The 27310-nt window shown below is 45.8% G+C and overlaps 1 protein-coding gene across 6 annotated transcripts in view; it reads right to left on the reverse strand.

Moving 5' to 3' along the window:
* Positions 1-24863, reverse strand: part of Per3 (period circadian regulator 3) — a 41281-nt gene extending 16418 nt beyond the window's left edge. For 5 of the 6 annotated variants that reach the window (XM_021159431.2, XM_021159430.2, XM_029475736.1 and 2 more), the window contains exons 1-12: positions 24303-24863; positions 23621-23766; positions 22740-22855; positions 21321-21522; positions 18005-18053; positions 13903-14048; positions 11970-12048; positions 9264-9370; positions 8876-9032; positions 6254-6359; positions 5198-5326; positions 4533-4662 (exon numbers count right to left, since the gene is read on the reverse strand). In XM_021159431.2, the coding sequence (XP_021015090.1) occupies positions 4533-4662; positions 5198-5326; positions 6254-6359; positions 8876-9032; positions 9264-9370; positions 11970-12048; positions 13903-14048; positions 18005-18053; positions 21321-21522; positions 22740-22855; positions 23621-23766; positions 24303-24427 (1492 nt within the window). In that variant the 5' untranslated portion in view covers positions 24428-24863. Of the gene's footprint in view, positions 1-4532; positions 4663-5197; positions 5327-6253; positions 6360-8875; positions 9033-9263; positions 9371-11969; positions 12049-13902; positions 14049-18004; positions 18054-21320; positions 21523-22320; positions 22370-22739; positions 22856-23620; positions 23767-24302 lie in introns of all 6 variants that reach the window. The other variant, XM_029475738.1, reaches the window with a different exon arrangement.
* Positions 24864-27310: the final 2447 nt, after the last annotated feature.

A 27310-nucleotide genomic window follows, 5' to 3' on the forward strand; every position in this document is an offset into this window, starting at 1 on the left:
CTCCTAAGAGCTTCTACTAGCTACACAATGATGTGATAAATCACAAAATTCACAGTGGAGAAATGCTTTTCATTGAATGAAGACTTTTCTTGCATTTTTACTGCGTTGTCACTAACCGTAGCTTTTATTTCAGGATCCAGCCCAGGATCTCAATGAATCTGGTGGTCCTATCTTAACTCTGCTGTAACCTGATCCCTGTCTTCACTTAAGTCTTCCAGTCATTTGTCAGTACAGACACAGGTCATTAAATTTGTTGGGTTATAAACCAACACTATCCTGCTGAGTTTTGTTACTCAAATTGTCCTAGCCTGAGCTATTTGTAGCTTTTCCAAGCTGCCTGCTCCCTGAGCCCTTATGATGTCTGTCTGTCTGTCTCTTGAATATTTTACCCTCTGGCCCTGGTTCCTTGTGTTAAAAAACATATATCCAGCAACCGAGATCTTGGTGTTATGGGTGTGTTGTCTATACGTGTAAGTTTTCCCAGGGGTCAGAGCTGATTTTTTAGGTCTGCATGTTAGCCCCTGTTCATCTATCATCCACCTATCCAGCTGAATGCCTCAGTTCTTCCGCATGCTTCTACCTCAATGCAGGACAATCTATCCTAGACATCCTCCTTTGATTACTTAGAACTTCTATAGTAGTGGGAAACCTTGTTTGTTCACTCTCTATCTATAGTGTCTGCATCCGTTTGTTCGACTGCAGTATGCACACAAAGTGTCTTCAGAGTTCTGCTGCTGATAAACCCACCAGCCTGGGTTCGGATTCTGTGCACGTTAGTGTTCTGTATCTGGCATCTAGTTGAAACACTTTTTCCTTCTCTAAAGCTACTGAAGCTCACCTCCTTGAGCATGTTTACGCCCTTCCTGCTTAGCAGACTCATCTGCATGTGGCCTTGGGTTCTCTCTACATCCTGGGAGGGGTTGATGTTAATGGCTCTTGGCTAACGCACGGATTCTCCCAGCTACCCCTTCGTAGGCAGCTCCTCTCCCCTTTCAGTCTCAGGATGCATCCCCATCACTGGTGGCTGGGTTTGCTTCCTGTGCTTTTAGGGTATGAAGTTTTTAGTTTTCTGGAGAACAGGATTGAGCCCAGAGCTTTGTACATCCTAGGCGAGGCTATACCACCAGCACCATGGTTTCAGTTACCCATAGTCGCTTGTCAACTGGAAACAGTTAAGCAGATGTTAACTACTCCTGTCAAACGGCACTACTGTAAACTATGTGATGATGCAACCTCGCTGTTCTGCTCCAGCCCACATGGGATGTACGGCATCTCTCTGTCCAGGGCATCCAGTCTCTGCCCTCCCAGCACCATCCTGAGCTGAGTGATTCAGCATCACCAAAAGAGCCAATTCTTCCTGAGCTCTTTAAGGTCAACAGTAGATTAACTATGTCACAGTGCCTTTTCATCTACCGTCCTTCATCCACTTTATGCGGTGCTCAGGGGTCACCTCCAATTAGTCCATTCTTTCAGAGTCTAAGGCTGTATGTTCCTCAAAGCTCACCCAGCATGGGGCAATTCAGCTGCCATGTTTTACTTGTATGGCATCAATGAAGAGTGCTATCTGTAATCAGTTATCTTTCATATCAATTAAAAATAAAACTTTTTTTTATACATTGCCCAGTAATTTTCACTCCTTAGTGTAGATGGGTTTTGTGTATCATATTTCTCCCTGCTAAGACATTCCTGGGGCTGGAGAGATATATAGCTCAGTGGTTGAGAGCGAGTACTGCCCTTTTGGAGGAACAAAGTTAAATTCCCAGCACCCATGATGGGTGGCTACAACTACCACCTGTAATTCCTGCTCCAGGGGATCCAACACCTCCATGGGCATTCACACTTGTGTGTGCATAAGTGTGTATACACACTCATGTATGCACACACACATGCATGCATTAAAATAAATCGTGAAACAGACAAAAGAAATTCCTTGGCATTTCTGGTAGAAAGTGTGCTGTCAAATTCTCAGTTGATTGGGGGATCTGATTGGGAAAGGTTTCCCACCGGGTACGGAACTCTGTGCTGACAATCTTTCCTTTGAAGGTGATGTTTCTTGTCTTCTTGCGTGTGATTTCTGGAGATGCGCTGTTACGTCTTACCTGTGCCCATTTGTCTCTTGCCGCCTTCAGCGATGTAGACTGATATGCTTTGAATCTGAAGAAAATCGTGACTGTTCTATCTTCAGCTCCTTCTTGGAGGATCCCTACCAATCCCATATATGAGAGTTTGATGTGACCCCTGGACTGGAACTTGGAACTGTTTCTGTTTCAGCCTGAGCGATCTGAGTGAGATCCAAAGCAGTCTATCTTGGAGCTTACTGATTCTTCTGGAATGTTGATGATAAGCATTTCTCATGTCTTGATTTGCTGAAGCCTTTTGATCCTACATACACGTTAACGTAAGTCTCTTCTGACTTGGGTCGCATGGATGTTTTTAAGTCACTAAGACACTTCAGGTAGGCACAGTACCTCCAGCCCATCAACGGTTCCATCGGGCCCTTCCACTCAGTTCCTCCTCAGAGCTGGCCTTGCTCCTTTGCCCACAGCCTTGCGATGTACCACTCCTAGTTACTTTACCTTGTCAGGCATTTCCACGGCTGTGTTTTGAGTCTTCTTTCAGTGACCACTTTTTCCCCTGGGAGGTGAGGTTCCCTTCTTGTCCTTCCATAAACTGCAGAACAGCAGAGCCTGAGCGGCCGTTTCCCTGGAAAGGCCGGTGTTTGGACTGACACAGGCCAGGCTTACAGTCTGTGACGATGGTTTTATGGATGCTTCAGCTCCCAAATTCCTCTAGTCAAACTCTGTGCTTTAAGTGGTGGCTGTTTTGACAGTTGTTTGAGTATCTGCTCCACTCTTGTTATCCCTCTGCATTTATCTGAGTGAGGATTTGTCTCCTGCAAGTTTGCTTGGTCCGTGTCTCCAGCTCATTTGTTCCCTAAGCCCGAGTCTTGCCTTGGATTCTAGAACTGCTATCTGCTGCTTCAGGACTCCAACGGGTGCAGAAAGGTCATGGACTTGCTGTCTTCTTCTCAGTGTGGAGAGCAATGCTCTTTACTTACTAAATGGGAGCCCTCTTGTATCCCTCTGTGAAGGGGGTCAGTGACCTTAGAAACCCCCAGGAGGTGGTGACACGCATTTAGTCCTAGCATGTCGGAGGTTGTTACAGAGGATCATTTTACCTCAGGAGTTTAGATAACCAAGTGACACTGCAAGGCTCCATCTCAAAAACATGAGGTAAGAGAGGAAACTAGCTAAGTTCTTTTTGTTGTCTGTCCTTCTGTCACAACGGGAGAGTTTTTCCTTTTGCTTTGGAGGAGGTGGGGGATTCAAGCTCCTTCTCAGGAGCAGAGCCATTGCTCTCACTGAATCCTGTCCCTTCCCTACCTTGACCCTGGACACTGCACCCTTCCATACTGTGAGAATAAACACTTCTTATTTGAAAATTACAGTCTAAGGAAAAAAATTATAGGGAAGACAGGGTATCATGTTGCAGCCATGGCTGGCCTGGAATTCTCTAGGAAGAACAGGTTGGCTTTGAACTCAATGAAGATCTACCCACCTCTGCCTCCTGACTGCAGGGGTTAAAGGTCTATACTATTACACCGGGAAACCGCAGCCATGTTGATATACTAGTACGCAATGTCCACAGCTACGGAACACGTGGACAGCCATCTGTGTTTTGGGGATGGTGAGGTTACTTATCTGTGCACGTGTGTGCACGTAGAGGTCAAAGGTCAACTCTAGGTACCAGTAATTCTCCACTTTATTTTTTGATACAGGGTCTTTCCCTGAACCTGGAGCTCACTGTGTTGGGCCGACTGGCTGGGAGTGGGTCCCTGGCATCTGCTTGTCTCTGTACCTCAGCGGCATGTGCAGCCATGTGTGGCTTTTACAGGAGTCTGAGGGGTTGGTGCTCAATGCAAATCACGGCAGACCCTTACAATCTAGTCACTGTTATTTCTGGCCTTAGAAAGCAAAGGTCACCTCTGCTATTTAAGCTCTGCATTTGACAATGATAAACACTATTATAAAAGTTACATGACCAAAACTCATGATTTCTAAAATTGTATTAAATGTCAACAAGAAAAATGAAAGACTTAGTTAGGTTAAAAAAACAATCACTGTTACTTCACATCTGAGAAAAGATTAAAATGTCAATGTTTTCCACTCCGTCTAGATCTTTCTCCATTTGTTCGAAATGACAAAAAGGGATCATTTCAATGTTTGTTATTATATGAAATGTATTAAAAATTAGCTTCTTTGGGGTTTAAATAGCTCAGAAAGGAAACAAACTAAAAATCTGATGGCATCAAAATAGTTATTCTTTATTCAAGTGTGCTGAGCTCTAATTTAAAGCCATTTCGTTTCCAAGTGTTACTGTGCAGCCAACATCGTACTGTTATCAACAATGCTACTGTTTCTCAGGTAATCAGCGAGCTGGAAAGCCTTAGCCTCATCTGCTCAGCGTGCAAGCATGTTGTTCTCTGTGAAGAGATAGATAGGAGAGCAGCCGGGGCCACTCTGCCAACTCACCACCACCCTGCGGTTCCACGCACGTCTCTGTCACTGGCTTCACTGATGATCTGGCCATCGACTCGATGTAGAGCTGTTGGCCCACATTCTTAATTTTGTTGACACTGGCATAGACCTGCTGCAGGGTCATCTTGGGGAAAAGAAGGATAAAGTAAGAGTTAAAAATGTAGACGTGTGTGTGTGTGTGCTAAAAACCACACAAACAATACATGCCAAACTTTGGGTTCTCTGAAACATGACTAAAAGCACTCCTTGCTTTAATTCCAATTCTTGCTGTGCCATGATACACTGACGCCAATCTAACTGTACTTCCAGCTATCCTTGGTATGCGGCTTTTAGAAAAGCGTACAATGAATCCAAGCATAACCTTGCAAAGGTGATTTTTTCCCTCTCTCTTTTAAAGACAGGGTGCTTACCATGTGGCCCAGCTGGTCTCAGACTCCTAACCCTCTAGCTTTCACCCCAACGACTGAAGTTTTAAGTGTGTGCCACCGAACCTCGCTCAGACTTTCTTTTTAGATATTTATCTATACCCATTTAAACCATTTTCTGAAGTAAATTGAAATCTGTAAATGACAAACAAATCCTAAGATGTCACCGGACGCAGGACCACCACTGACACGGTGCAGAGAACAGCACTGCACAAGGCCACATCTGCCACACACCTGCTCATGCTGGCCTTCCTCCGGACAGTGTCCGCTGGACTCACTCGAAGAGGTGATGCTGACGTGCTGCTCCTGTGAGCCACTGCTGCCCAGGCTCCCGTAGCCACTGGAAGCACTAGCATGGACCGGCTAGGAGGAAGGGACCAGTTCAGTTACTGTTCTGCACGTGGTGATGAGATTCACCTTACAGTTTCTAGTCTACAATCATCACAAAGCTAAGAGCTTCCTAAACGCTTCAGAGGGCGTGGAGAGGCTGATGCTGCTTGCTGGCTGCTGGTGTAAGACATTTCCTCAGTGCTTCCCTGTTCTCGGGGCAGAGCCTAACTTTTTATTCTAGGTGGGAACTATAGCAACAGGTTCTTTTAGATGCCATAATATAACTAACTGCCTTCTCTAAAATCATAAATAATAAAATGAAATAAACTTTAGTTCTTTAGAATAGACAGAACATGTGAAATAAAAAGATGGATTTTATAAAACCTCAGATACTTCATGAACTCTAGAGATTTTATAAAAGACAGTTCTGAAAACTTCTGGCCTCACATGCTATGGGACACATAGCTTATTTACTAACACAACCCCTTACTGGTTGTTCTTTTCGAAAGGTAACTTTCCTCCTTTCCCCTTACAATGACAAGAGATACTGAGACCAAACATATTGCTCTACTAATTTTAAAAACCAAATTATTAGAAAAACAAAACACTGAAGCCCAAACTCAGGAGCTGGATACGCTGCCGGCATCTGAAACAGGAAAATAATTCTTTCATTAAGAGAGAAATAATTCTTTCATTAAGGAGTCTGTCCTGTGGGGCAGCCCACTTTGCTGTGTCGAAGCGAGCACAGCCACAATGTTCTGTGCATCTCACCCAGAATAAGGAAACCACTGAACAGAGCTTAACCCACAGAAGCAAAGCGAAAAGCAAAACTGTCTGAGATGTGAAGGAAGAGAACCCTCTCTTCTCACAGTGTGTTCTTGTAGAGTCACTTCACTAAGACTGCGCCAACATAAAGCACAATTTTGGGGATGACATCTTTTTAAAAACCTCTCACTTTACCTGCAAGAGAAGTTTGTGAATTTGTTCTTGTAATTCTGCTATGTCTTTGTCGTTACTGGCTGCCTTTTTTATTCTGGTGGCAAAAACATCTTCATTTAATGGACTCCTATAAAATGCCAAGTGAAACAACACATCATGAGCCGGATTCGGTTGAAATGAAGACTAAAAGGCCCGCCAGGGGCCATGTAAAGAATTAGTTGTGTCTTGATGAAAAAAACTCCTTCACTCTAAGTACAGAAAAATGGAGTGAAAATTCCCAAAGAAACAAGCTAGATATAACAGCTCCCAACCTGCACGGTGCCGGGGATAGAACACAGGGCCCTGTACATGCTGGGGAAACACTTCACATCTAAATTGTATCCTCAGCCCTTGATTTTTGAGACAAAGTCTTGCTCCAACAGCCCAGGCTAGCCTCCTAGCTCTCTGCCTCCTGAGACCTGAGATTGCAGGCAAATAACTGGCACTGCTTAGATTTCTCGATAGCACTGATCTTTATGTAACCAGTTCAGAACTATGTACATATTGTCCATTTAGCTACCTTTTTTTTTTTTTGCTCCCAAGAGCTTCAGTAAGGACCGGTTTCAAAGTCTGACGGAGTAAACTCTGTAAGGAATCTTAAGACTCTGAAGCTGCAGAGCAGTCACAGCGAAGCTGGAGACAGCTCGCTCCGTGGTTAGTATATGCTGCTCTTCCAGAGGACCTGACTTAGATTCCCACCGCCCATGGCAGGTTGCTCAGAGTCATCTACATCACCAGCTTCCAGGCGATCTGAGGCCTCTGGTCTCCAAGGGCACCTGCACACAATCACATGCAGATATACACACCTACCTATACAGGGTTTAAAAACTAGTAAGAATAAAACTTAGAAAATTTTACATGGGCATGGTAGCACACATTTGTAATTCCATTACTCAGGAGGCAGAGGCAGGAGGATCTCTGTGAGTTTGAGGCCAGCTTAATCTATGCAGGGAGCTCCAGGACAGCCTGGGCTACGCTGCGGAGCACCTCAGCCCCCTAGTGGTGAGAAGGAGGCCTTACCAATGCTACCTTTCATCTCTTACTTCAGAGAATGTAACTTGGTCCTACTGAGATGGTGCAGTAGGCAACACTGCTTGCTGTGCAAGCCTGATGACTGGAGTCTGATCCCAGAGCCCTGGTGAGAAGATGCTTCACCTAAGATGCCCTCTGATCTCCACATGTGAATGCCCTGTTACACGACTGGTTGTTCCCCTTATACAATATACCTCACACAATAAAAGAAAAAACAAGGGCTGGAGAGATGGATGGCTCAGCGGTTAAAAGCACTGACTGCTCTTCCAGAGCTCCTGAGTTCAATTCCCAGAAACCACATGGTGGCTCACAACCATCTGTAATGGGATCAGGTGCCCTCTTCTGGTGTGTCTGAAGACAGCTACAGTACTCATATACATAAAATAAATAAATAATTCTTTAAAAAAAAAAACAAAAAGAAAAAAAAAACAAAATAAAACTTACTACCTGCATACAGTGAATGCCAACAAATTAGGACCTCCTCCTGAAAACTGTGCTGGTCTTTATAATATGAAAATAACATCTTTAAGAGTCCCTAAAGCAGCAGTTCTCACCCTGAAGGTTGCAACCCCTTAGCAAACCTCTATCACCAAAAATATTCATATTACAATTCATAACAGTGTCAAAGTGACAGTTACGAAGTAGCAGTGAAAATAATTGTATGGTTGGGGTCACCACAGCAGGAGACACTGTAGTACAGGGATTAGGAAGGCTGAGAGCCACTACTCTAACTTGTGATAAGCGTTGCTCTAATTAATTTACAAGTATCCATCCAATGGAATTATCCCTTCAAGGGGACCTTTTCCAGGTCTCCTGATTATTACGGGGAGAGGAGAGAGAAAAGGCCAGTCCAGGCACCAAGGGTTACACCTTTACCATGTCATGGAATGACCTCTTGGAACCTTGGCAGAGTGGGTACCAACGAGGAGCACTGAGTCAGACACATCACTTACGATGTGTCCGATGTGGTCCGATGGAAGAAGTCACCGAGAACTAGCAAACCCAGTGGTCCAAGAGATGGCTCCGTGGTTAAGAACGCTTTCTGCCCTTGAAGAGGAGCTGGTTTTGGTTGCCAGCGCTCACTCATGCAGCTGCTTCCCGGAGTTGTAACTCCAGTTCCAGGGGATCCAGTGCCCTCTTCGGGCCTCCACAGCCCCAGGCACATACACGCAGTCATCATACACACACGCAAGCAAAACACTTTACACATATTAAATTAAATAAATATTAACTTTTTCAAATTTAGTTTTTTCTTATGCGTATGGTGTTTTGCCCGAGTGTGTATCTGAGCACCACCTGCACGGCTGGTGCCTGCCTAGGTCAGAAGAGGGAGTTGGAGCTCCAGACCTGGAGTTACAGATCTGCAGTGCAGCTGCAGTGACCTAAAAGTTGAAACACTGCCCCAAGACTGCAATTATTGTCAGGAGGCCACAGAGTGCTGGTAGTGCCATGAGAGTAGCAAGAGAACTCCTGAATTCAGGGACTTTTTACCCAATGAAGTCCATCTTCCCATGACAAGCGACATCTGCTCTACTCACCTCTGCACCCCATAGCAGCAACTGGTGAACTTACGTTCGGACTTTATGTCGACCAATGATGAAGGAGACCTTCCGGCTCCAGGGGTTCACAAAGCTGGACCAGCTGGAATCCAGAATGACATAATCTCCGTTCTGAGTGCAGAATCTGACGGGTGAGTGTTCAAACGGAGGGTGGCCGGCATACTTTAAAACTATGGAAAGCAACAAGATGAAAAGCAAGCTGTACACAGGTGAGACTGTAAGTGCTCTGCTTCAGTTATCTGTGTGGGATATTTTTAGCACTTTAGAACAGGAAACAACTATTTTAGCAGTTTCAACACATTTCATATTTGGGTAATGGCTAAAACTCTAAGCAGAAATGAACTGTAAAGTTACAACCAATCAGTGGCAAAGAACAACCTCCATAGAGGAGCAGGCCCCACCTTTTTGGTGTATGGCAACCATCAGAGGCCGATCTTCTGGATGCAAGTATGTTAAGATCGATGTTCCAATCAGATCCTGAGGTAGGTAACCCAGCAAAGGCACTGCTCTGGGGCACAGGCACATAGCACAGGAAGCATGTTATACTGGGCAGGTAATTAAGTAGTTGTTACATACCTAAAAATACCCACCCAGGCTGGCAATATAGCTCAGTGGTAGACTATGTGCTTAGCACACGTAAGGATTCTGTCTCCTGCTCTGCAAAACAAAACATCTCCATCAAACCCTAGCCTCTCGATGAGCTCTACACAGGAAGAGCATTAATGAAAAGACACCCATTAATGTATCCAGGAAGGCAAGACCCTAAGTGCCTGTTTATGGGGAACAGACACAGGTTAAGACTGTTGTCTGTGGCCTCCTGCCATGTTTCACCAAAACCATCTCCTACAGGAAGAACAGGCTTGCAGGCTCTCTGTGAACTCAGGAGTCAGAAACTCAAGGTCCCCGCAGACACTTCCAGCACATTTCTCAGGACCCCTGTGTTCTTCACCATGCTGTCATGTGGTAATGCAGAAGGGGTTAATCATGACGTGGGCTATAAGTTTATACAGCATTAGTATACGGATTTATGTATGTATATGAATTTATGCAGCATTGGTGGACCTTGAATATCCGCCAAGAGTTAGTACACGGAAATCCTGGTCCCCCGCCCGTGGCAATCTTAGGAGGTGGTGAAGGCAAAGTCTGGTGGAAAGAAATTAGGTCACTGGGGTAACCCCTCGGGCCCTGTCTGCGTCGGCATTGGCTGTCAACTTTATAACCTGAAGAAAGTCTCAACTGTGCAAATGTCATCGTCGCACTAATCTGTGGACAGGTCTGGGAGGGATTGTCTCGACCAACCTAATGTAAGAGAGCCAGTCCACGTGTGGGCAGTGTCATTCCCTGGGCAGGTGGTCTTGGGAAGGCCAGCACAAAGGCAACTGGTGAGTCACAGAGTGAGCCAGCAGCAGCCTTCCTCCACGGTGCCGACATGCAGGCTCCTGCCCTGACTTCCCACTGCTTTCTGGGGCCATGAAGTGAGGAGATTCACCTCACCATCTGCTCCCCACCACGATGCCCTCTCCCACCACAGGTCCCGAAGCAATGGAGCCCAGACAAGTGACTGTGGCTTGAACTGGGAGGTGAGTAAACCTCTTTCCTCTTTAAGAGTTGGCCCTTTCCAGTATTTTTGACAGTAACAAGGGCTGATGGACAAAAAAAGGGGATTAGTAATTGGATACACTGTAATGTCGAAAATCACACACAGTATCAAAGGGCAACTAGCCTCCAGAGGACTCGCAGAAGTCTGTTCAGGGTAAAGAAGCCTTGTAAGGATGACTTAGACAAGCCAGGCTCTATTAACAGTGTCTGGGCTTCGAGTTATACTAATGCACGGACTCAGTCTGATTTCTCAGATTTTCAAATTTCAAGAATAAATAGGATTCTAACATAAATTTGTGTATGTGGGGGTCGCATACACTACTGTGACATCAATGTCTGTTTTATCCAGACAGAAATACTGAAGACCAAGGGCTGGAGAGATGGCCCAGCAGGTGAGAGCACTCCAGCTCCCCCAGAGGACCTGAGTCAGATTTCCAGAACCCACATGCTCACAACCATCACCCGAGGCTCTCTTTTGGCCTCTTTAGAGGTTCTCCACATGTGGTACAGATACACGCTCAGATAAAACAGCCAGACACATACATATTTTTTTTCTAAAAAAATACTGAAAAACAGCAATAGGCACCATCTGTTCTCACTATGCAAAAACCATTTTTAATTGCCTTGAAAAAGGCAATGTGAGTTCAAAACCAGAAAAATCCTTTAAACAAAGCTCTCCTCCTCCTCCTCTTCCTCCTTTTTTTTAAAGTATGCTCTCTTCTTTTTTTCCTTTTTGGTCTAATTATAATAATAAGCATGAATTGATTTGAACAACATCTGTCAAATGGAAATACCACTAAAGTAAATGCTAAGAGATTTGAGTCTTAGTCAGGCGTGGTGGCGCACGCCTTTAATCCTGGCACTTGGGAGGCAGGGGCAGGAGGATTTCTGAGTTGGAGGCCAGCCTGGTCTGCAGAGTGAGTTCCAGGGCAGTCAGGATTGCACAGACAAACCATCTCAAAACCACCCCACCTCAAAAGAGAGACTGATTCTTGGTCCTAAGCAGAATACAGTCAGATGGTTTTGGTGAACTGGTCCTTGGCTTATATAAAAATAAGAACACTAACTCTCGTCCCACCTATGGCTCAAGTAAGATATCATGTAAATGACTTTAAAAATACAACACACGAGGTGTTTACACTAAAATTCAACCAACTGGCACAGTGAGAAGACTTAACAGTTACCTGTTAAGTACTTGCCACCACGCCTGCTGGAGTGAACTGGATCTGAGACCCAATGCCAGAAAAGTGCCCCTGACCTCCATGTGTGCATGGCAAATACACACATAAACAAACAAACGAACGAACACATAAATGTAACTTGAAATATATTTAAGAGGACTCAATCTAAGCTGGATTGTAACCAGCCGGAGCCATGCAGGCAACCTCATAGTCTGTCCCAGGGTACACAACAGCACATAACACACACATAGCTCAGATCTCTAGTAAGTTAAGTACCTTGGTTTGTCTTCAGAAACAAATCTCTTTTAGACCCGATAAAGTATTTACCTTTCATCTACTTCAAGAAACACACATCCTGGAGTGTGTGTTGTGGTAAAAATTCTTTTATCTACAGGGATTCGAGGAGCTATTAAAAAAGGAGAAAAACTGATTAAGGCTCAAACATCCAATTAACCATCTACCCAACTAGCTACTGAACATACAAGGAGGGAAAAAAAACCCCATATGAAATGGCAGAAATCTAACTCAGATGAATGACTGGTCTGGGGTCAAAGCTACAACACAATGAGATGTTTCATTCCTAATGTGATTTAAATGAGGTCAACCTACGATGGCTACACTCTGGTTACTTTTACATCCAGAAAGACTGCTGCACCCTAAACAGCTGGTTTCTTCATCTTAACTGCTACCTGTCAGAGCTGGAGCGAGGGAAGCTCTGGACACGCGACGGTGGCCAGCTCTCCAAGTGGCTCAGAAGCAGTGCTACATGATAAAACTGGTATCTCTAAGCCAGCAAGCTCTGCTCTAAACATGCACAGAAACATGGCTTACCTCAGTCACTTGCGCATGCTTTCAGCTGCAAGACACTTAAGTGAATACATCAAAGCCCCACTGCTTGGAGGTAACCAGGATCACACAGCATGCACACATTTCGGCTGCTGCGGCTACAGTGCTTCATCCCAGGCCACGGTTACAGTACTGTTGGGGTTTTCCTTATCGTTTAACACAGTGGTTCTCAACCTTCATAATGCTGAGACCCGTAAATACAGTTCCTCATGTTGTGGTGACCCCAACCATACAGTTATTTTCATTGCTACTTCATAACTAATTTTGCTACTGTTATGAACTGTACGTAGATATCTGATATGCAGGATGTCTGACAAGCAACCCCTATAAAAATGTAGTTCAGCTCTCAGAAGGGTCATGACCCACAGGTTGAGAACCACTGGTTTGATATGTAACTCTATGGTTTTATTATTTCCTTAAAAATATATTTTTGTGCATAGGTGTTTGTCCTTCACGTATAGGAGGAGGCCAAACAGGTTGTAAGCTACCCCAGACTATAGTTACAGACTGCTGTGAGCGACCATGTGGGTGCTGAGAACTGAACCCATGTCCACTGAAGTGCAGTCAGTGTTCTCAACCGCTGAGCTCTTTTAGCCCCTTGTCCTTTTTTTTTTTTTAATATAATTATTCTTTTTTGATCACTGTGCCCCTGAACTAATTCTCACCATGGTCCTATGTTTTTATGGAGACTTTTGAACTGGGTGGTAATTTGTAGAAAAGCACATATCATGTCTCATAAGAACCAACTATGATTTTAAGTATTAAGATGGAAGCTGCTGCTATTTAGAAGTTTAGAAATGTATTTCTGTTTACTGAATATATATACTGAAATTTCTGGAAGTTTCCAAACACTTCTATAATATAATGTCTTGTCCCCTCCACCAACTGACCAGGACCAATCCCAGGGCCTTGCGGTTACACAGCCAGACAAGCATTCTACCACTGTGCTATACCTCCAGCTTTTGGTGAGACAGGTATTCACTATGTGGGCCAGGCTATCTCTGAACTTGTTATGTAGCCCAGGGCACACATGCCTCAGTCCCTAGAACATGTGCTTCCTGGCAAATTCAACCATTCTTGTGGCCTTTTCATGTAATAATGATTTTTGTGCTACTGTTTCATACATGGCAGATATAAAAGGCCATCGAACAGGTCACCAACAGAGATGGGAATAAAGTACTGTGTGTTTATCTGAGTGTGAGGATATCCACAGCCCGGGAGGCCACACCGGCAGGGATGACTGCACAGAAGACAAGGTCAGCAAACACCAGCACATGCTTCCCGAGCTTATGACCCGGACTGGAAACTGAAGCAGTCCTCTGTCCTAGACCTACAGACGCTGCTATCCCCACACTGCTGTCTGAACACCGGCATTCTGCATCTTACAGACAGCGGGGCTTACTTACTGACTTACCTTCGTAACCAGAGTGAATCTTTTCAACCAGTGTTAGACAGCAAGGCTCTGGTTCTGGCTGGGCAGCGCTATGTACATGAACCAAATGGGGGAGGATCCGGAATGGGGAGTAAAGCCTCTTCTGCTCTCTGTCTCCTCCGCCTCCACTGAAGAGAGCAAAGGTGATTAGTGTCCGTCCGGGCGCACTCAGCCCGCTGTAGACAGGCTGGTGAATGCTCCGCAGTAATTCCCAAGGCAGAAAGACCCCAGTCTAAAACGTTTAGAGGCGTCTGTTTTCCTAATGGGAAGTAGCTGGAAATCTCAGTCTCCCCCGGGCAGGTACGCACCCACCCACTCTTCACTGTGTAAGAAGTTTCAGGGGAGCTGTTTACATCACTGTCGATCACCCCACAACTGCCTCATGGCTGTGCCCCAAACTCCCAGCTTTTACTCTTCTCCTGTGAGGCACACCAAGCACTACTAAGTAGAAAATGGGGTCCCATGTGGTCACATGGCCAAACCTGACTCTAAGGTACCCCTCTTCCCCCTTTGAAAGAAGGGACAGTCTCAGAGCTTCTTTAGCTACTTCCTTGGCTGCTGCAAGCACTGTCCTGCAAAATGCCTGGCTGGGAAAAGGGGGCGCTAGGACTCAGCTGCCCAACCTAACCTCTGGAACAGAGCCTGGTCCCTTCTCAGTTCTCACCAATGACAGCTCTGAGGACGAGCAAAAAACGGTGTCTACTCTGTTGCTAGGGGGACATGCCACCATCCTGCAGAGTCTTCATGTTCAAATGTGAGCCCCTTTCCTCTTTATTTGCAACCAAGCCTCTCTCCTAAAATAATCTACATTAGTAACCCCTACTCCCAAGGCCGTCAGAGCTCCAGAGCCATCCACCGTGTGGCAGCTCCCTCACCCCATGGGCCTGCTTCCTACTTCAGTCATTTGGATGAGGGCCTTTCTCTAACCAGACAAGAGTTCATGCTTTTATCTGTCCAGCTTCCCTCCAACTGCTGTAAGGACTCTTTCAGGCCAAGGGTTCTAAGCCATTTATAGACATTTGCCCTAGACATTAACTGCTGACCTGTACCTCTAAGTAGAATAGGTTCTCACACAGTCTCAGTGTAGACCTCAGATTAGCCCAGACACAGCTAAGCGCCTTTCCAAGAAAGTGCTTTTGCTCTGTGCTCCTGGGCCTCAATTATCTGCACCCAAGATTCCTACTGCTATCTCTTACTCCCTTGTGTATCATGCCCCAGTTCTGACCCATTAATAAATCCTGGAGAAGCATCCAGATAGTTTTCTTCTACCACCTCATCAGCCTGGTCTTACAACCCAAGCCGGTCGCTGCTCTCTCTGGCTGGTGGGTCTTTCAAAGCATCTCTCTCTACATAGCATCCCACAGTCCTTTCCAATGCAAAATATGCCTTCCTAATAAATGAACCCCTATTTCTGTCCGCTGGAAAGTCCTGCAAACACTGGGAGCCCTGCAATGAGGACTGTCCCCTTGCCTAGACTGGGTCTCAGAGGCAGCACCGTTTCCCTTTCCCTGGAACAGGGGACTCCTTGAGAAGTGACAACTTTTGAGTCTGGGGTAACAAAGTCTCTGTTCAGTACGGGGGTGCCTCATGACTAGAGCAGAGGAGGCTGCCAAGGATCATGTGGGTACTGTTACAGGGGCGGCGCGACCACCCTACTGCTCAAAGGCGAGCAACTTCATCATGATAAAAGTGAACGGTAACTCCGTCTTTTAGAAGCACATCCTAAAACACTAATGGAGGGGATGTTTGAGGTCTGGGATGAGGAAGCAGACGGGGAAGAACTGGAGGAGGTGCAGGTGGCACCGGGTTGGCCAATCAGAACATACGGGTTTGCAGTATTATTTTCTCTGCTTTTGTTAGGTTAAAAAGTCCTAAGGAAAAGGGTTGAAGATAATCAATCGCAACCAAACACTTGTTTCTGAAAGCGACGTTCCCTGTGGTTTGGTCCCTGATTTCTCATCTGCCCTCTCCCTCCCCTTTGGCAGTCAGGGTCCACCCCAGTGCATCTCTGCTCCTACCACGTGGAACACACTTCCTCAGGGACTTCCTCACACTTGCCTGGCTTACCCTACCTTCCTCAGGTCTCTGGCAGCAGCTGGGATCCCTCAAAGAGGGCTTCTTTCATCACTATCACAGTGCGGATGTGCTAGTTTCAGGTGCCATGTACTGAGAGCAAAGCAAGGCTCCTGGAGGTCATGGGAGCACTATGTGGGAGCACTTCTCCCAGGAAGGCAGTAATGCAGTTTCTGCCGAGTGGGTTTGCCCTGGTGAGAGCTGGCTGCTGTGGTGTCTGGCTCCCTCTGTCTTTTTGACCATGCCTCTTTGACTTTTGTCATGAGGCCATTACCAGATGCCAACAGACTCTGGCTTTATGCTCTCCAACTGTGAACTCTCCAACTGTGAGCCAAAATGAGTAACTTTTCCCTTACAATCCACCCACTCTTAGATACTCTGTTACAACAATAGAAAACAGACAAAATGACTCTGCATAAAACAGCAGTTTTTCCCTTGTTCAGAATTTTTTGTCAGTGGGCACACTTACATTTATGTATTATTGTTTTACTAACTCCAAAATTTAAGTACAAGATATAGCGGGACTTTCCGGACCCAGCAGCGGTATAAATAATGACATGAGACTTCTACACAGTTTAACTTAGGCCTTTTGCTTGGAAAATCTCCCAGGTCAATCTTTTGCTTGGACAATCTCCCATCTAACTTGACCGTCTTACACATAACCTGCCGAGTGGCTAGCTTTATACCTTTCTCTGCTTCACTCTGGTCCATTTGCTCCGTGTCCACTTTCTGAACACCCCCCAGTCCCACCCCTCCCCACTTCTGTTTTCTTCTCCCAGTGACCCTCTCTTTACTTCCCGCACCACTATTGGTCAGCAGCTCTTTACTACAACCAATCAGCAGCGAGACAATATCTGCTAGGCCTCTAGATTGCCTCTTGGCATAGGGGGCTGTCTGACCTTCATGTACATAAGCAGGTATGGAAGGACAGCTGTTTACAACTATAAGGTCACTGATGCACCAAAGAAATGACAGTACCAATATCCTGCCAGCACTTAGCTCTCTGCCAGTATAAAATTAACAACTGAAAATACAGAGACACACCTTTCACACAATGTAAAAAAAATGTTATCCCAACACCTGGGGAGAAAACTATTGCTTTGATTCAGGTAGGACCTGAAAGTATTCACTGTAACAATGCACATGTCACTCACTGCCTTTCAGGTGTGTTCTTGTGAACGACTCAGTAGCCGGGCAGGCCCCTCCCACCTGGTGACCGTTGTTCCTGTTAGGTGATCCCTCCTCCCTATGCATACAAATACTGTTAGCTCAATTTTATGGCCTCTCTGGTTATCTGCATTATAAACATTTTTCCTCCTGTAACCATCTGGAGTAGTTACTACCTTCAATACTGATATTAAATAACTGTGACACTGTAAAATGTTTTTTCTTGCCGGGAATGGTGGCACACACCTTTAATTCCAGCCCCGGGGAGGCAGAGGCAGAGGCAGGCGGATCTCTGTTTGAGGCCAGGCTGATCATCTACAGAGTGAGTCCCAGGACTACACAGAGAGAACGACTCTCAAAAACAAACAAACAAACCAAGTTTTCCCTAGGAAAGCAACACCGCAGTAGTGAAGTGGGTGACAACTGCCTACAAGAAATTGATTCCTGTTAAGGTCTGGTCAGTTTTCGTCTAGATCACTTTTTTTTTTTTTTTAAAGCCCTACTATTAAAAATTCTACAAACTGAGAAGTAGGCATGAGGAAATCTTATAAACTAATTTAAATGTGACTGAACTGAAAAGCAAAAAGCAAGCAAACAAAACAGGGCCTGAAGTACGCTTGCTGTAGTTTACTTCAAACCACGGGCTCTGACGGCATAGGGCCGGCGATTATCTTTCAGTGTTTCTATTTTTTGTCTAAATTCACAAATTCACATAGCAACACTCAAGAGGTTTTGTTGTTGTATCTAAAACAGAATCTAGCTGAATACAAAGGAACCACCGTAAAGGGTGAACAGAAATTAGAGACTGAGCCACATTTTGAGCCTCTGCGGTTTTTTTACTTACCAGATTCTGCAGAAAAAGGGTTTCGCTGGTGCACATTCATACTGCGAGGCTAGAAAGAGAGAGAGGTGACGATCGATCGCCCTGTCCCTCCTGGGGTGGCTCCCCAGTGATGCAGTCCTGACCCTCAAGTGCTCCTGGGAGGTGTTCCCTCACCTGTGAGAGTCCGACTGGACTCTCCTTCATGTGCCCACACCTGTCCCTCACAGCAAGCACATGTGCTATTTCTAACGTCACTGTGATGACCTGATGGCACTACTTTGGGGCCTGCAGTCTGGCCCACTGTAATAGTTGGGGAAATCTGGAATATTTTCAGATCTCAGTTCTCTGAAGTGTAAATGTGATTGTTTTCCTCCGCTTTAGGTCTAACCTTGGGGAATTTTTCCTACAATTTTTTTCATGTATGATCCTCTATGACTCTCAGGTACTGCTAATGTCATCTCTAGACGGCTAGGCCAATCCTCTGCGGCCTCATGTTTTCTCTCCCTCAGGCCAGCGGTTCTCACCGGCCTTTCTTAAATACACAGTGACAGCCCAAAGGTAAACGTTGTTTTTTGTTTTGTTTTTTGTTTTTCCGAGACAGGGTTTTCTCTGTGTAGCCCTGGCTGTCCTGGAACTCAACTCTGTAGACCAGGCTGGCCTCGAACTCAGAAATCCACCTGCCTCTGCCTCCCAAGTGCTGGGATTAAAGGCGTGTGCCACCACTGCCCGGCAAGGTAAATGTATTTTAGAGTCAAACGAGGAACCTTTTGCCCAAACATTTGCCCAAATGTTTCAGTAAAAAGACCTAAGCTACTGAACTATGAGAAACTGTTAAAATACATACATCTTTATTAACATAACCAGTGAGAATCCCAGGATCCAAAATACCGCACAGGGCTATGTGCCTGCACTTCTAAGGGTCATCTGAAGAATCAGAAAACTGCCTCTTGCTCACACCACTTACACGTTACATCAGGCTTCCATGTTCACCACAAGCCACTGCAGAACCATGAGCTGGACTCGGTGAGCTCAGGGGACACAAGCCCAGAAGGTGCTCAACAAGCTGAGAATGTGTGAGTTCTTAAGAAGCATCAGGCCAGGCGTGGTGGCACACGCCTTTAATCCCAGCACTCGGGAGGTAGAGGCAGTCGGATTTCTGAGTTCGAGGCCAGCCTGGTCTACAGAGTGAGTTGTAGGACAGCCAGGGCTACACAGAGAAACCCTGTCTCGAAAACAAAACAAAACAAAACAAAACAAAACAAAACAAAACAAAACAAAGAAACCTCAGATCCTCCCTCGAGGTCTACAGAACTGACACTGAGCGGAAATAGCATCCTGTGTCCTTTTCCTCACAGGAAGAAGAGCCTGAAGCAGGTGAGCAGCGGGTTACAGCTAGAACGGGCCTGGAGCTTAACTGCTCTCAGTTGAAGCTTGAACCTGAGATGGACACAGCAGAAGCACGGTATCTGAGGTAAACTGATGTATACTGTGTCTGCATGGCAGAAGTGATCATTTCAGCGTATATTAAAGTTTTAGATGGAATGAAGATATCATAGCAACAATTAACCAGCAAAGAGCAGAAAGGATGAAGGTGCAAGCACTGTTAAAGAAAAAAACAAAACAAACCTAAAAAGAGACGGCAAACGCTTCTAGCCTCCTAGCATCTAGAACAGTTCCTGGCCACACGTTATCATGGAGTGTTTTTAGGATGGGTGATTAATGAAATGAGAAAACCAAACGCAGACAACTGAAGGTTGAGAATGGGCATTCAGGAAAGGAAGGTAAGCAATACTAGGATCTTTAGGGTGGGAAAGGAGAGAGAGAATACAGTTAGACGAAAGGAGCCTGGGTTGAGTATTAAATTGTAAAAACCAGAAAAGTAGCGGCTGAGAGATGACAATGCAACAGTCTGTTTCTCGTTCTCCCATTCCTCTAATCCCTGAACTTAAGCATGACTGGAGATGGTAAACCTTGTGCTACACTTTTTTTGGGGGGGTTTCACGATGTGGATGACAATGGCCTTGAAGTCCCATCCCGCCTCATCCTCCAGAGTGCGGGGATGAGCGCTGTGCTCACCTCTTCTCTAACAGAATAAACGGAATCGCTTTTAAAAAGTAAGTACAGGAGAGCGAGGGAGAAGCCGCAATGGTAAAGACGCTGGCTGTTCCTCTAAAGGGCCCAGATTCAATCCCCTGCACGTACACGTTAACAACCATCTGTAACTCTAGTTCTAGGGGGAATCTAATCCCCTCTTATGGCTTCCATGGGCCCTGAAACCCATGTGGTGCACAGGCATTTAAGCAGGCAAAACACCCATACATATAAAAAAAAAAAACCTTTTAAAACAGATAAAGTGATGCTGGGGATATAGTTCAGTCAGCAGAATGCTTGCCTAGCCCCATGAAACCCTAGGTTCAATCTCCAGCACTGCTAACGGTGGCTTGGTGGTATCTGCCTGTAATCTCATCACTCGGGAGCAGAGGTAGGAAGATCACAGTTTAAGGCCATATTGGCTGTAAGGCAAGTTTGAGGATAGCCTGGGCTACAACAAACAGACAACAGAGAAAAGAGACTGAGATAAAAGAAAAGGCTGATTGATGCATGTGGTATATACTGAGCTCTTTAAGAGATGATTCACAAACAATGTAAGGAGCAATGAGCGACTTTAAAAAGAAAATCACACGGACAGAATGTCACAGAGAAAACTGTGGCCAGGCAGATCTGTTCAAGTAAACCAACAATTCTCGAGGCAACCAAGTTATGGATCCATGAACTTTCAGGGGCCAGAAAAAGGGAATTGGAGCTCTCAGAATCTTACCTATAAAGTCACATCTATTAGACAAAGACATCATGGAGTCAACACAAGAAGAAAGTATGTCCTTCTAATTCAGAGGGAAGAGAGCCTGTACCAACCAAAGCTATTTTTTCATACAAAGTATGTGAAATCTCACTAAGTAAAAAAGAAATGCATTGGTCTGTTAGTTATTAAATGATAAAAATACTATTTTGCTGTGCTCTTTTAAAAAAGAAGAAGAAAGCCTATAGTTGTGGTACATGTCTTGAAATCCACACTCAGGCAAAGATGGGCACATCGCAGAATTTGAGGCCAGCCTGGTCTACAAAGCAAGTTCCAGGACAGCCTTGGCTACACAGAAAACCTTATCTCAAAAAACAAACCAACACCAAAGAAATAAAATAAATAACTACATAAACTAAATAAATAAATAAGGGAAATGACATGGATTATATGTTGAAAATAACATGTTAACGTCTGTTCTATTTCTGTGAGAACAACCCGATCTTAGTGCAAGCCATTCAAGCAACACTGGTCTCATACCTCTTTGGGTCCAGTTGTTCCAGAAAGGAAGCTGAGTTGGAGCAGTGTGCGCGTAGAACACCCTCACGTCTTGAGGGGCAAGCAGGTCGACAAAGTGCAAGCTCTTGAGGAAACCTTTCTTAGAATTCAGGATCAAAGCAGCCTGCTCAGAAATGTGCACTAACCTTCCAGACAGAAACGAAAACACGGCCACAAAGGTATCCTGCAGGAAATATTTAAAACAGACACGGAAGAACGTACAGACAATGCCTCTGCAAAGTCAGTTTCTTCTGGATTTCTATCACAACACAAGGCTTAAAGCATACACACAACACGCACACACTCACCCCTTGTAAAGATAAAAAGCTTCCTAGTTTTCTCCAGCATGCTCCTTAACAACTACTATAAAAAGTCTACCATGCTTCCTAAAAGTCTAATCTCTATGCCAGAAAGCCCACACCAGCTTCCATGCAGACTAAATATATACAGAGAGCACACACTTTTCTGCAGACTGTGCTCCTCACCAGGAGGGACTGTCTTCTTGTCAGCAATGCAGACTCCGTGCTTAAAGCCCAAGCTCAACAACTCCTTCTCCACAAAGCTGTCCCTGACAGACCTCCTTACATAAGAATTGCATCTCAGACCTGTTTTATTAGCCACTAAGTTCATTTATAACCAGCCATTGTGTTTCCTAGCGCGGACCTGTTTCCCCGTCTAGATGGACTGTGAAGATTTTAAAGGGTGAATGTTTTCTTAAAACTTGCTGTTTAAACAGCTACCGCATCACTGTGCATGTTAGCAGAACAGGCTCTATTATGTAACACTACACAACTCCTGTTGTAGAACTATAAAAATCATTAAGTTATGATGATGTTGGAGTCTAAACACCAAATGAAGGAGTCTCCACCATCAACACACTATGAGGCTTAATTACTCTGTCAACAAGAAGAGATTAAAAATACAAATATACCACTAAATTTCTCTTCTAAAATGTCACTACAAAAATGACATCTCAACTCACCTGTACTACAAAGTCCAGTGGTTACAACTTGAGGAAGTAGGTATTGGAACTAAGAATGATATAAATAGAAAGTAACAATTTGGAGATTAGAATACGATGCAGGAAATTACTCTGCCACGTTTTGCTTGTTGCTTTTTTTTTTTTGTTTTTTCTTTTTCTGTGAGAGAACAGGGGATGCTGAGGGGAGGGAATTACCTGCTGGCTAAGCACAGGAAACTACGATACAGCACAAGGGGCCAGGGGTTGCTACCTTCAGACAGGATCTCTGGTATGGGCAGGAGACTACATAGTACCTTTTTAGAACTTTCACCTTTTTTTTTTTCCTCAGCAAGTGAAACTTCCAGTGACTATTTTAACACCCAGAAAAGGTCCCTAGGAAGAGTCACCAGGTGGAGATGGCAAAACTCATTAAATCTTACTGTGTTCTTAGAAGTATGGTCAGAAGCCAGAGCGGTCAGGTCCTCAAGGCTGTATACAGTCACATCTGCCTGGTGTGCTCCGCGTGGACTGAGACTCTGGAAAAATTCACTGTTTGCTAAGAAAGACAGGGAGATAGACAGACAGACTGGTGACAAGGGTATCTTTAAGAAGTCATTTCTCAGCACTCTAAGGTTGGTGTATTTCCTTAGATGACGATCCCTTACATGGGTTTCCCTCAAAACCAGGAGATTTTTTTGTTTGCATCAAGGATATGGTTAGGTATGCAAGGTTAGGTATGCAAGGTTAGGTATGCAAACTCAAGATTCTGAGTTTTATGAATCCTGCCTGCTCTAGGTTACAGGGAGCAAGACTCATTAGAAGTTCTAAAGCTAGTTAATAAAATCAAAGTCCAGATACACACATATTGTTTTAATGGAGGAAATACTAGAATTCACAAATTATTGATCACAGACTGAGCTAAGCGGTTTCTGCTGGGGAAAAGGAAAAACATGTTGTTGTTTGAGTTAGTCAATTTTGTATATACTATAAGTGCATTTCCAAAGTGTGTGCATGACAGAAAAACAACCCAGACATGTATTTGCTCGTGTAATCGCCACGGAAGGCAATGGTCCTTGAAAAAGTCCTCTGAGTTTTACTTAAACTGCTCAACTCTTCACTCTTGCAACAGATAGGCACAATATTGCACAGTTACTAAACCGTCAGACAAATACTTCAAACTTGGAAAGCCTAAAGCACCACTTACATCAGCTTTAGACTTGCTTGTCTTGGCTACAAATAAAGCCCAAGCCTCTGGAGACTGGAATTCCACTGCACATGAGGTCTGAGCCCAGCGCCACCCTATTCGCTGCAATGCATTTACCTTGCACACTGTGTACACAGCGCAGGGCATAGTTAAGAGCATCTAGGGTGCTGGGCTTAGTGTGCCTCTCGGCTGGGAAATACTTTTTCATTTCTTGGACAACCATTATAAGCTCTTCAGACATTCTGTTTCGGTCTTCGTGTTCACTGAATAGAAAACAAACAAACAAACAAACAAGAAACCGTAATGGTGGACACTCAAGGGATATCTGATTTTTAGGGATGTCTGGCCACCTCAACTAGCCCAGGTCACAGGTTTATTAATGCCCTTTCTCTTCCAGGTAGGGTACATTTTACACTTTCATTCTCCCTTCAGTCCTGACTCCGTCAAATTCTTTAACCACTTTCCTCTTTCTTTCCATACTCTGGTAATTTAGTTTAGTAACATTCCCCCTCCCATCAATCCTCACCGAACTATTTGAAAGTTCCCTTTCAGGTCGCCTCCCCCCCCCCCCCCCCCCCCCCGGCCCGCCACAGGATCTTAAGACTTCTGGTGAGTGGAACACTCTATAAGAGCTCCAACACTATGGAAGGGTCAGCAATATGAATTCCCTTGTCCCCCCCCCCCCCCCCACCTCGTCCCCGGGATCAAAAATACAATAAAAAAGTTGTAAATCCTGCTTTCCCCGCTCCAGGGAAGGACAATAAACACAGAGGGTGGTGGGGAGGCTTCCTAGCGTCACCTGTGGCTGCTGTCCACGCAAGTGCCCTGCAGAGGACCCTCCTGGCCAGACGCCCCCTGGAGCCCCGGTCCCCTAGTCTGGGGACAGTCGCCACCAGGCACTGCCGGGTCTCCACAGGGATCCATCCCGCCTGGCAGCCCTCAGCCTGCTTCTCTCAGTTTGCAGCTAGCAACCAAACCCGGCTTGTTTTGGTCCCTGCCATCGCCTTCGGGGAAGACTGGTCGCCGACCACGCTCATCTGAGGGGCACTTTTCTCCTCAGCATTTCCAGACTCTGCTGGGGTGACGAGCTACAGCGACAGCTCGACGCCGGAAGCTGGCTGGACGGACCACCAGCGGGGCTTTCAGGGAGCGCGGTCAGCCTGCAACAACTTTTCCACCGTCCTTGCTGGGAAGCCGGCGAGCACCGAGAAACACCTCAGAGAGCAACGTCCGGCGTGACCGGGCGGAAGGCAGGGGCAGCAGCGCCCGGCCGTGCGGGCTCACAGGCGTCCCGCCAGCCGAGCAACTCGCTGCCGCCCCGCAGAGCCTCGCCCACCCGCGGGCAGTCCAGTCTCGAGGCCGTCCGCGTGCCCACTGGCCGCCGGCCCCGCCCCCCTGCGCGCCAGGGATCCGGTCCCGCCCCCTCGCCGCGCGATTGGTCGCTGTTACCGGTAACACGAGCTCCCATTGGTCAGAGGGCGGGGCCCAGGTCGTGCACGGCGGGGATTACATAACCGCGGGCGGGTGGGCGGGTGCAAAGGCCCCTGAGTACCTTACATAACGCGCGGGTCGGGCGAGGGCGGCTCTCGGCCAATCCTGGCCAAGTGGAGTGGCCTGGAAGACAACAGGGCCGGGCCGCGCAAGTCTCCTGCGGGGCTTCCCGGAGGCGTGGCCTTGGGGCTGTCAGTCACGGGAGGGCGGGGTCTGCGCAGCCAACAGGTAAGTGGACCGGGTGGCGCTTTTGAGTCCGCAGGCCTCTGGGGCTCCCCGGTATCCCAGGAATGCAGTGCTTTGGGGTTCCCATTGTTTTCATCTTTCCAAAACTTGCTTTCTCCCACCCGACAATATAGGTGAGTGAACCCAGGTAGAATCCAACCGTATTTTCAGAAATACAAGTTTAATGGTACAAGGTAACGTCCTTGGCTGCCCTCGAGTTACAGGTTCATTTGGCAACAGGAGTTAGATAGTATTGTAAGCGACGCTCCGTTTTCGAGGAAACAGCCAGGATGCTCCTTTTACATATCTATCTCTACCCTTCAGCTCCAGCCTTCTGCTGCCTGGGTACATCAAGAACACACTCGGTAGCGGGTGCAGAGATGGCACAGCGCTTGAGAGCTAAGCACCTACTGCTCTTCCTTTGGATGGTTCCCAGGCATCTTCTATCAGGTGTCTCACAAAGTGCCTGTAATTCCAGTTTTAGGGGATCCAATGCCCTCATCGATCAAGACACCTGCACAGTGAGCATACGCTATCCAGACATACACCACATAAATAATAAAATTAAAAAAAAAAATACTTAGTATTTGTTGGATGAATGAAAGTGTTCAGGTCAAAGAAGAAGGGGAAAATGCCAGAGAGCCAGTATCCACATTTCATATTGGGCAAATGACCGATTTTTTAAAAAAGTCTTTCTCCACACTGGATCACTTTACTCCTAAGTTCTTCAAGAAACATTCATTGTACGACCATTGAGTGCACATGTGGGCAGGGATTATTGTACTGAGGACAGAACCAAATTCTCTCATACTCAACATACAACATATGGATGATGCCTCAAAGTCAAGAAAGCCTAAGATGGGCCGGGCGTGGTGGCGCACGCCTTTAATCCCAGCACTCGGGAGGCAGAGGCGGGCGGATTTCTGAGTTCGAGGCCACCCTGGTCTACAAAGTGAGTGCCAGGACAGCCAGGGCTACACAGAGAAACCCTGTCTCGAAAAACCAAAAAAAAAAAAAAAAAAAAAAAAAAAAAGAAAGCCTAAGATGCTGGTAGGACATAAACTGGTAGGAATGGGAAGGACAGAGGTTAAGGAAGGAGGGAAGAGCCCTGGGGAACAGGCTGGAGGGTAAGGGAGAGCCACTAAGAAGGGGAACTGAATCTGAGTGATACTTTGGGGTGGGGGAAATGGGTGGGCTAACAGAACTGAACAGCACTGTCCCTTCCAGGCCATCCTTGTGAAGAGCAGGTTAGTCATTAAGAACCTGAAGCGAGGGCTAGAGTGCTTAAGAGCACTGACTGCTCTTCTGAAGGTCCCAAGTTCAAATCCCAGCAATCACATGGTGGCTCACAACAATCCATAATGAGACCTAATGCCCTCTTCTGGTGTGTCTGAAGACAGCTACAGTGTACTTAGATATAATAATAAATAAATAAATCTAAAAAAAAAAAAAAGAACCTGAAGCAATGTGTGAAAGGAAGGACCAGATTATGATGGGGTTTGTGCTTAAGGAAAAGTATTTAGACTTTTATGCTGCAAACATAGACAAAATCCTACCCAGTCTATATTACATTGTTTGCAAGAGTGGAGGAATGAGGGGAAATATATTCAAAGGAAGGCAAATATAAAAAAAAAAAAAAAGCCACACATTTGGAACATCCCTCCCCTAAGTTTACCTGTGTGGTTGGTAGCTGTGTGGTGTACCAGGGTCAACTCTACAAATCACTTCCAGAAGACACTATTTAAGAAACCCAATAGCCAAATCCTTACTGGTCTGGTAACTGCAAACCAGCTATGGACTCATCTCTGCTCTGAAAAGCACTTTTCATTAAGGTATGTGATGGTTAATTCCAGCTGTCGACTCCATTGGATGTGGAATCAACTAAAAGGCAGCCTGCCAGGTGTTCCTGATGGATTTCCCTGCTCGAAGTGTGTGAAGTGGGGAAGATGTGCCCTAAATGTAGACAGCAACTTTTGGTGGTAGACCAGATAAAGATGGGAGAAGGAAGCTCTGCTCTTTGCCTGCAAGCCTTCACTCACAGGCGAGTTAATCTACCCTGCTGCTGCTGCACTCTGATGTTAACAGAACTCA

This window comes from Mus caroli, chromosome 4 (genome assembly GCF_900094665.2).
Source record: "Mus caroli chromosome 4, CAROLI_EIJ_v1.1, whole genome shotgun sequence".
Taxonomy (NCBI): domain Eukaryota; kingdom Metazoa; phylum Chordata; class Mammalia; order Rodentia; family Muridae; genus Mus; species Mus caroli.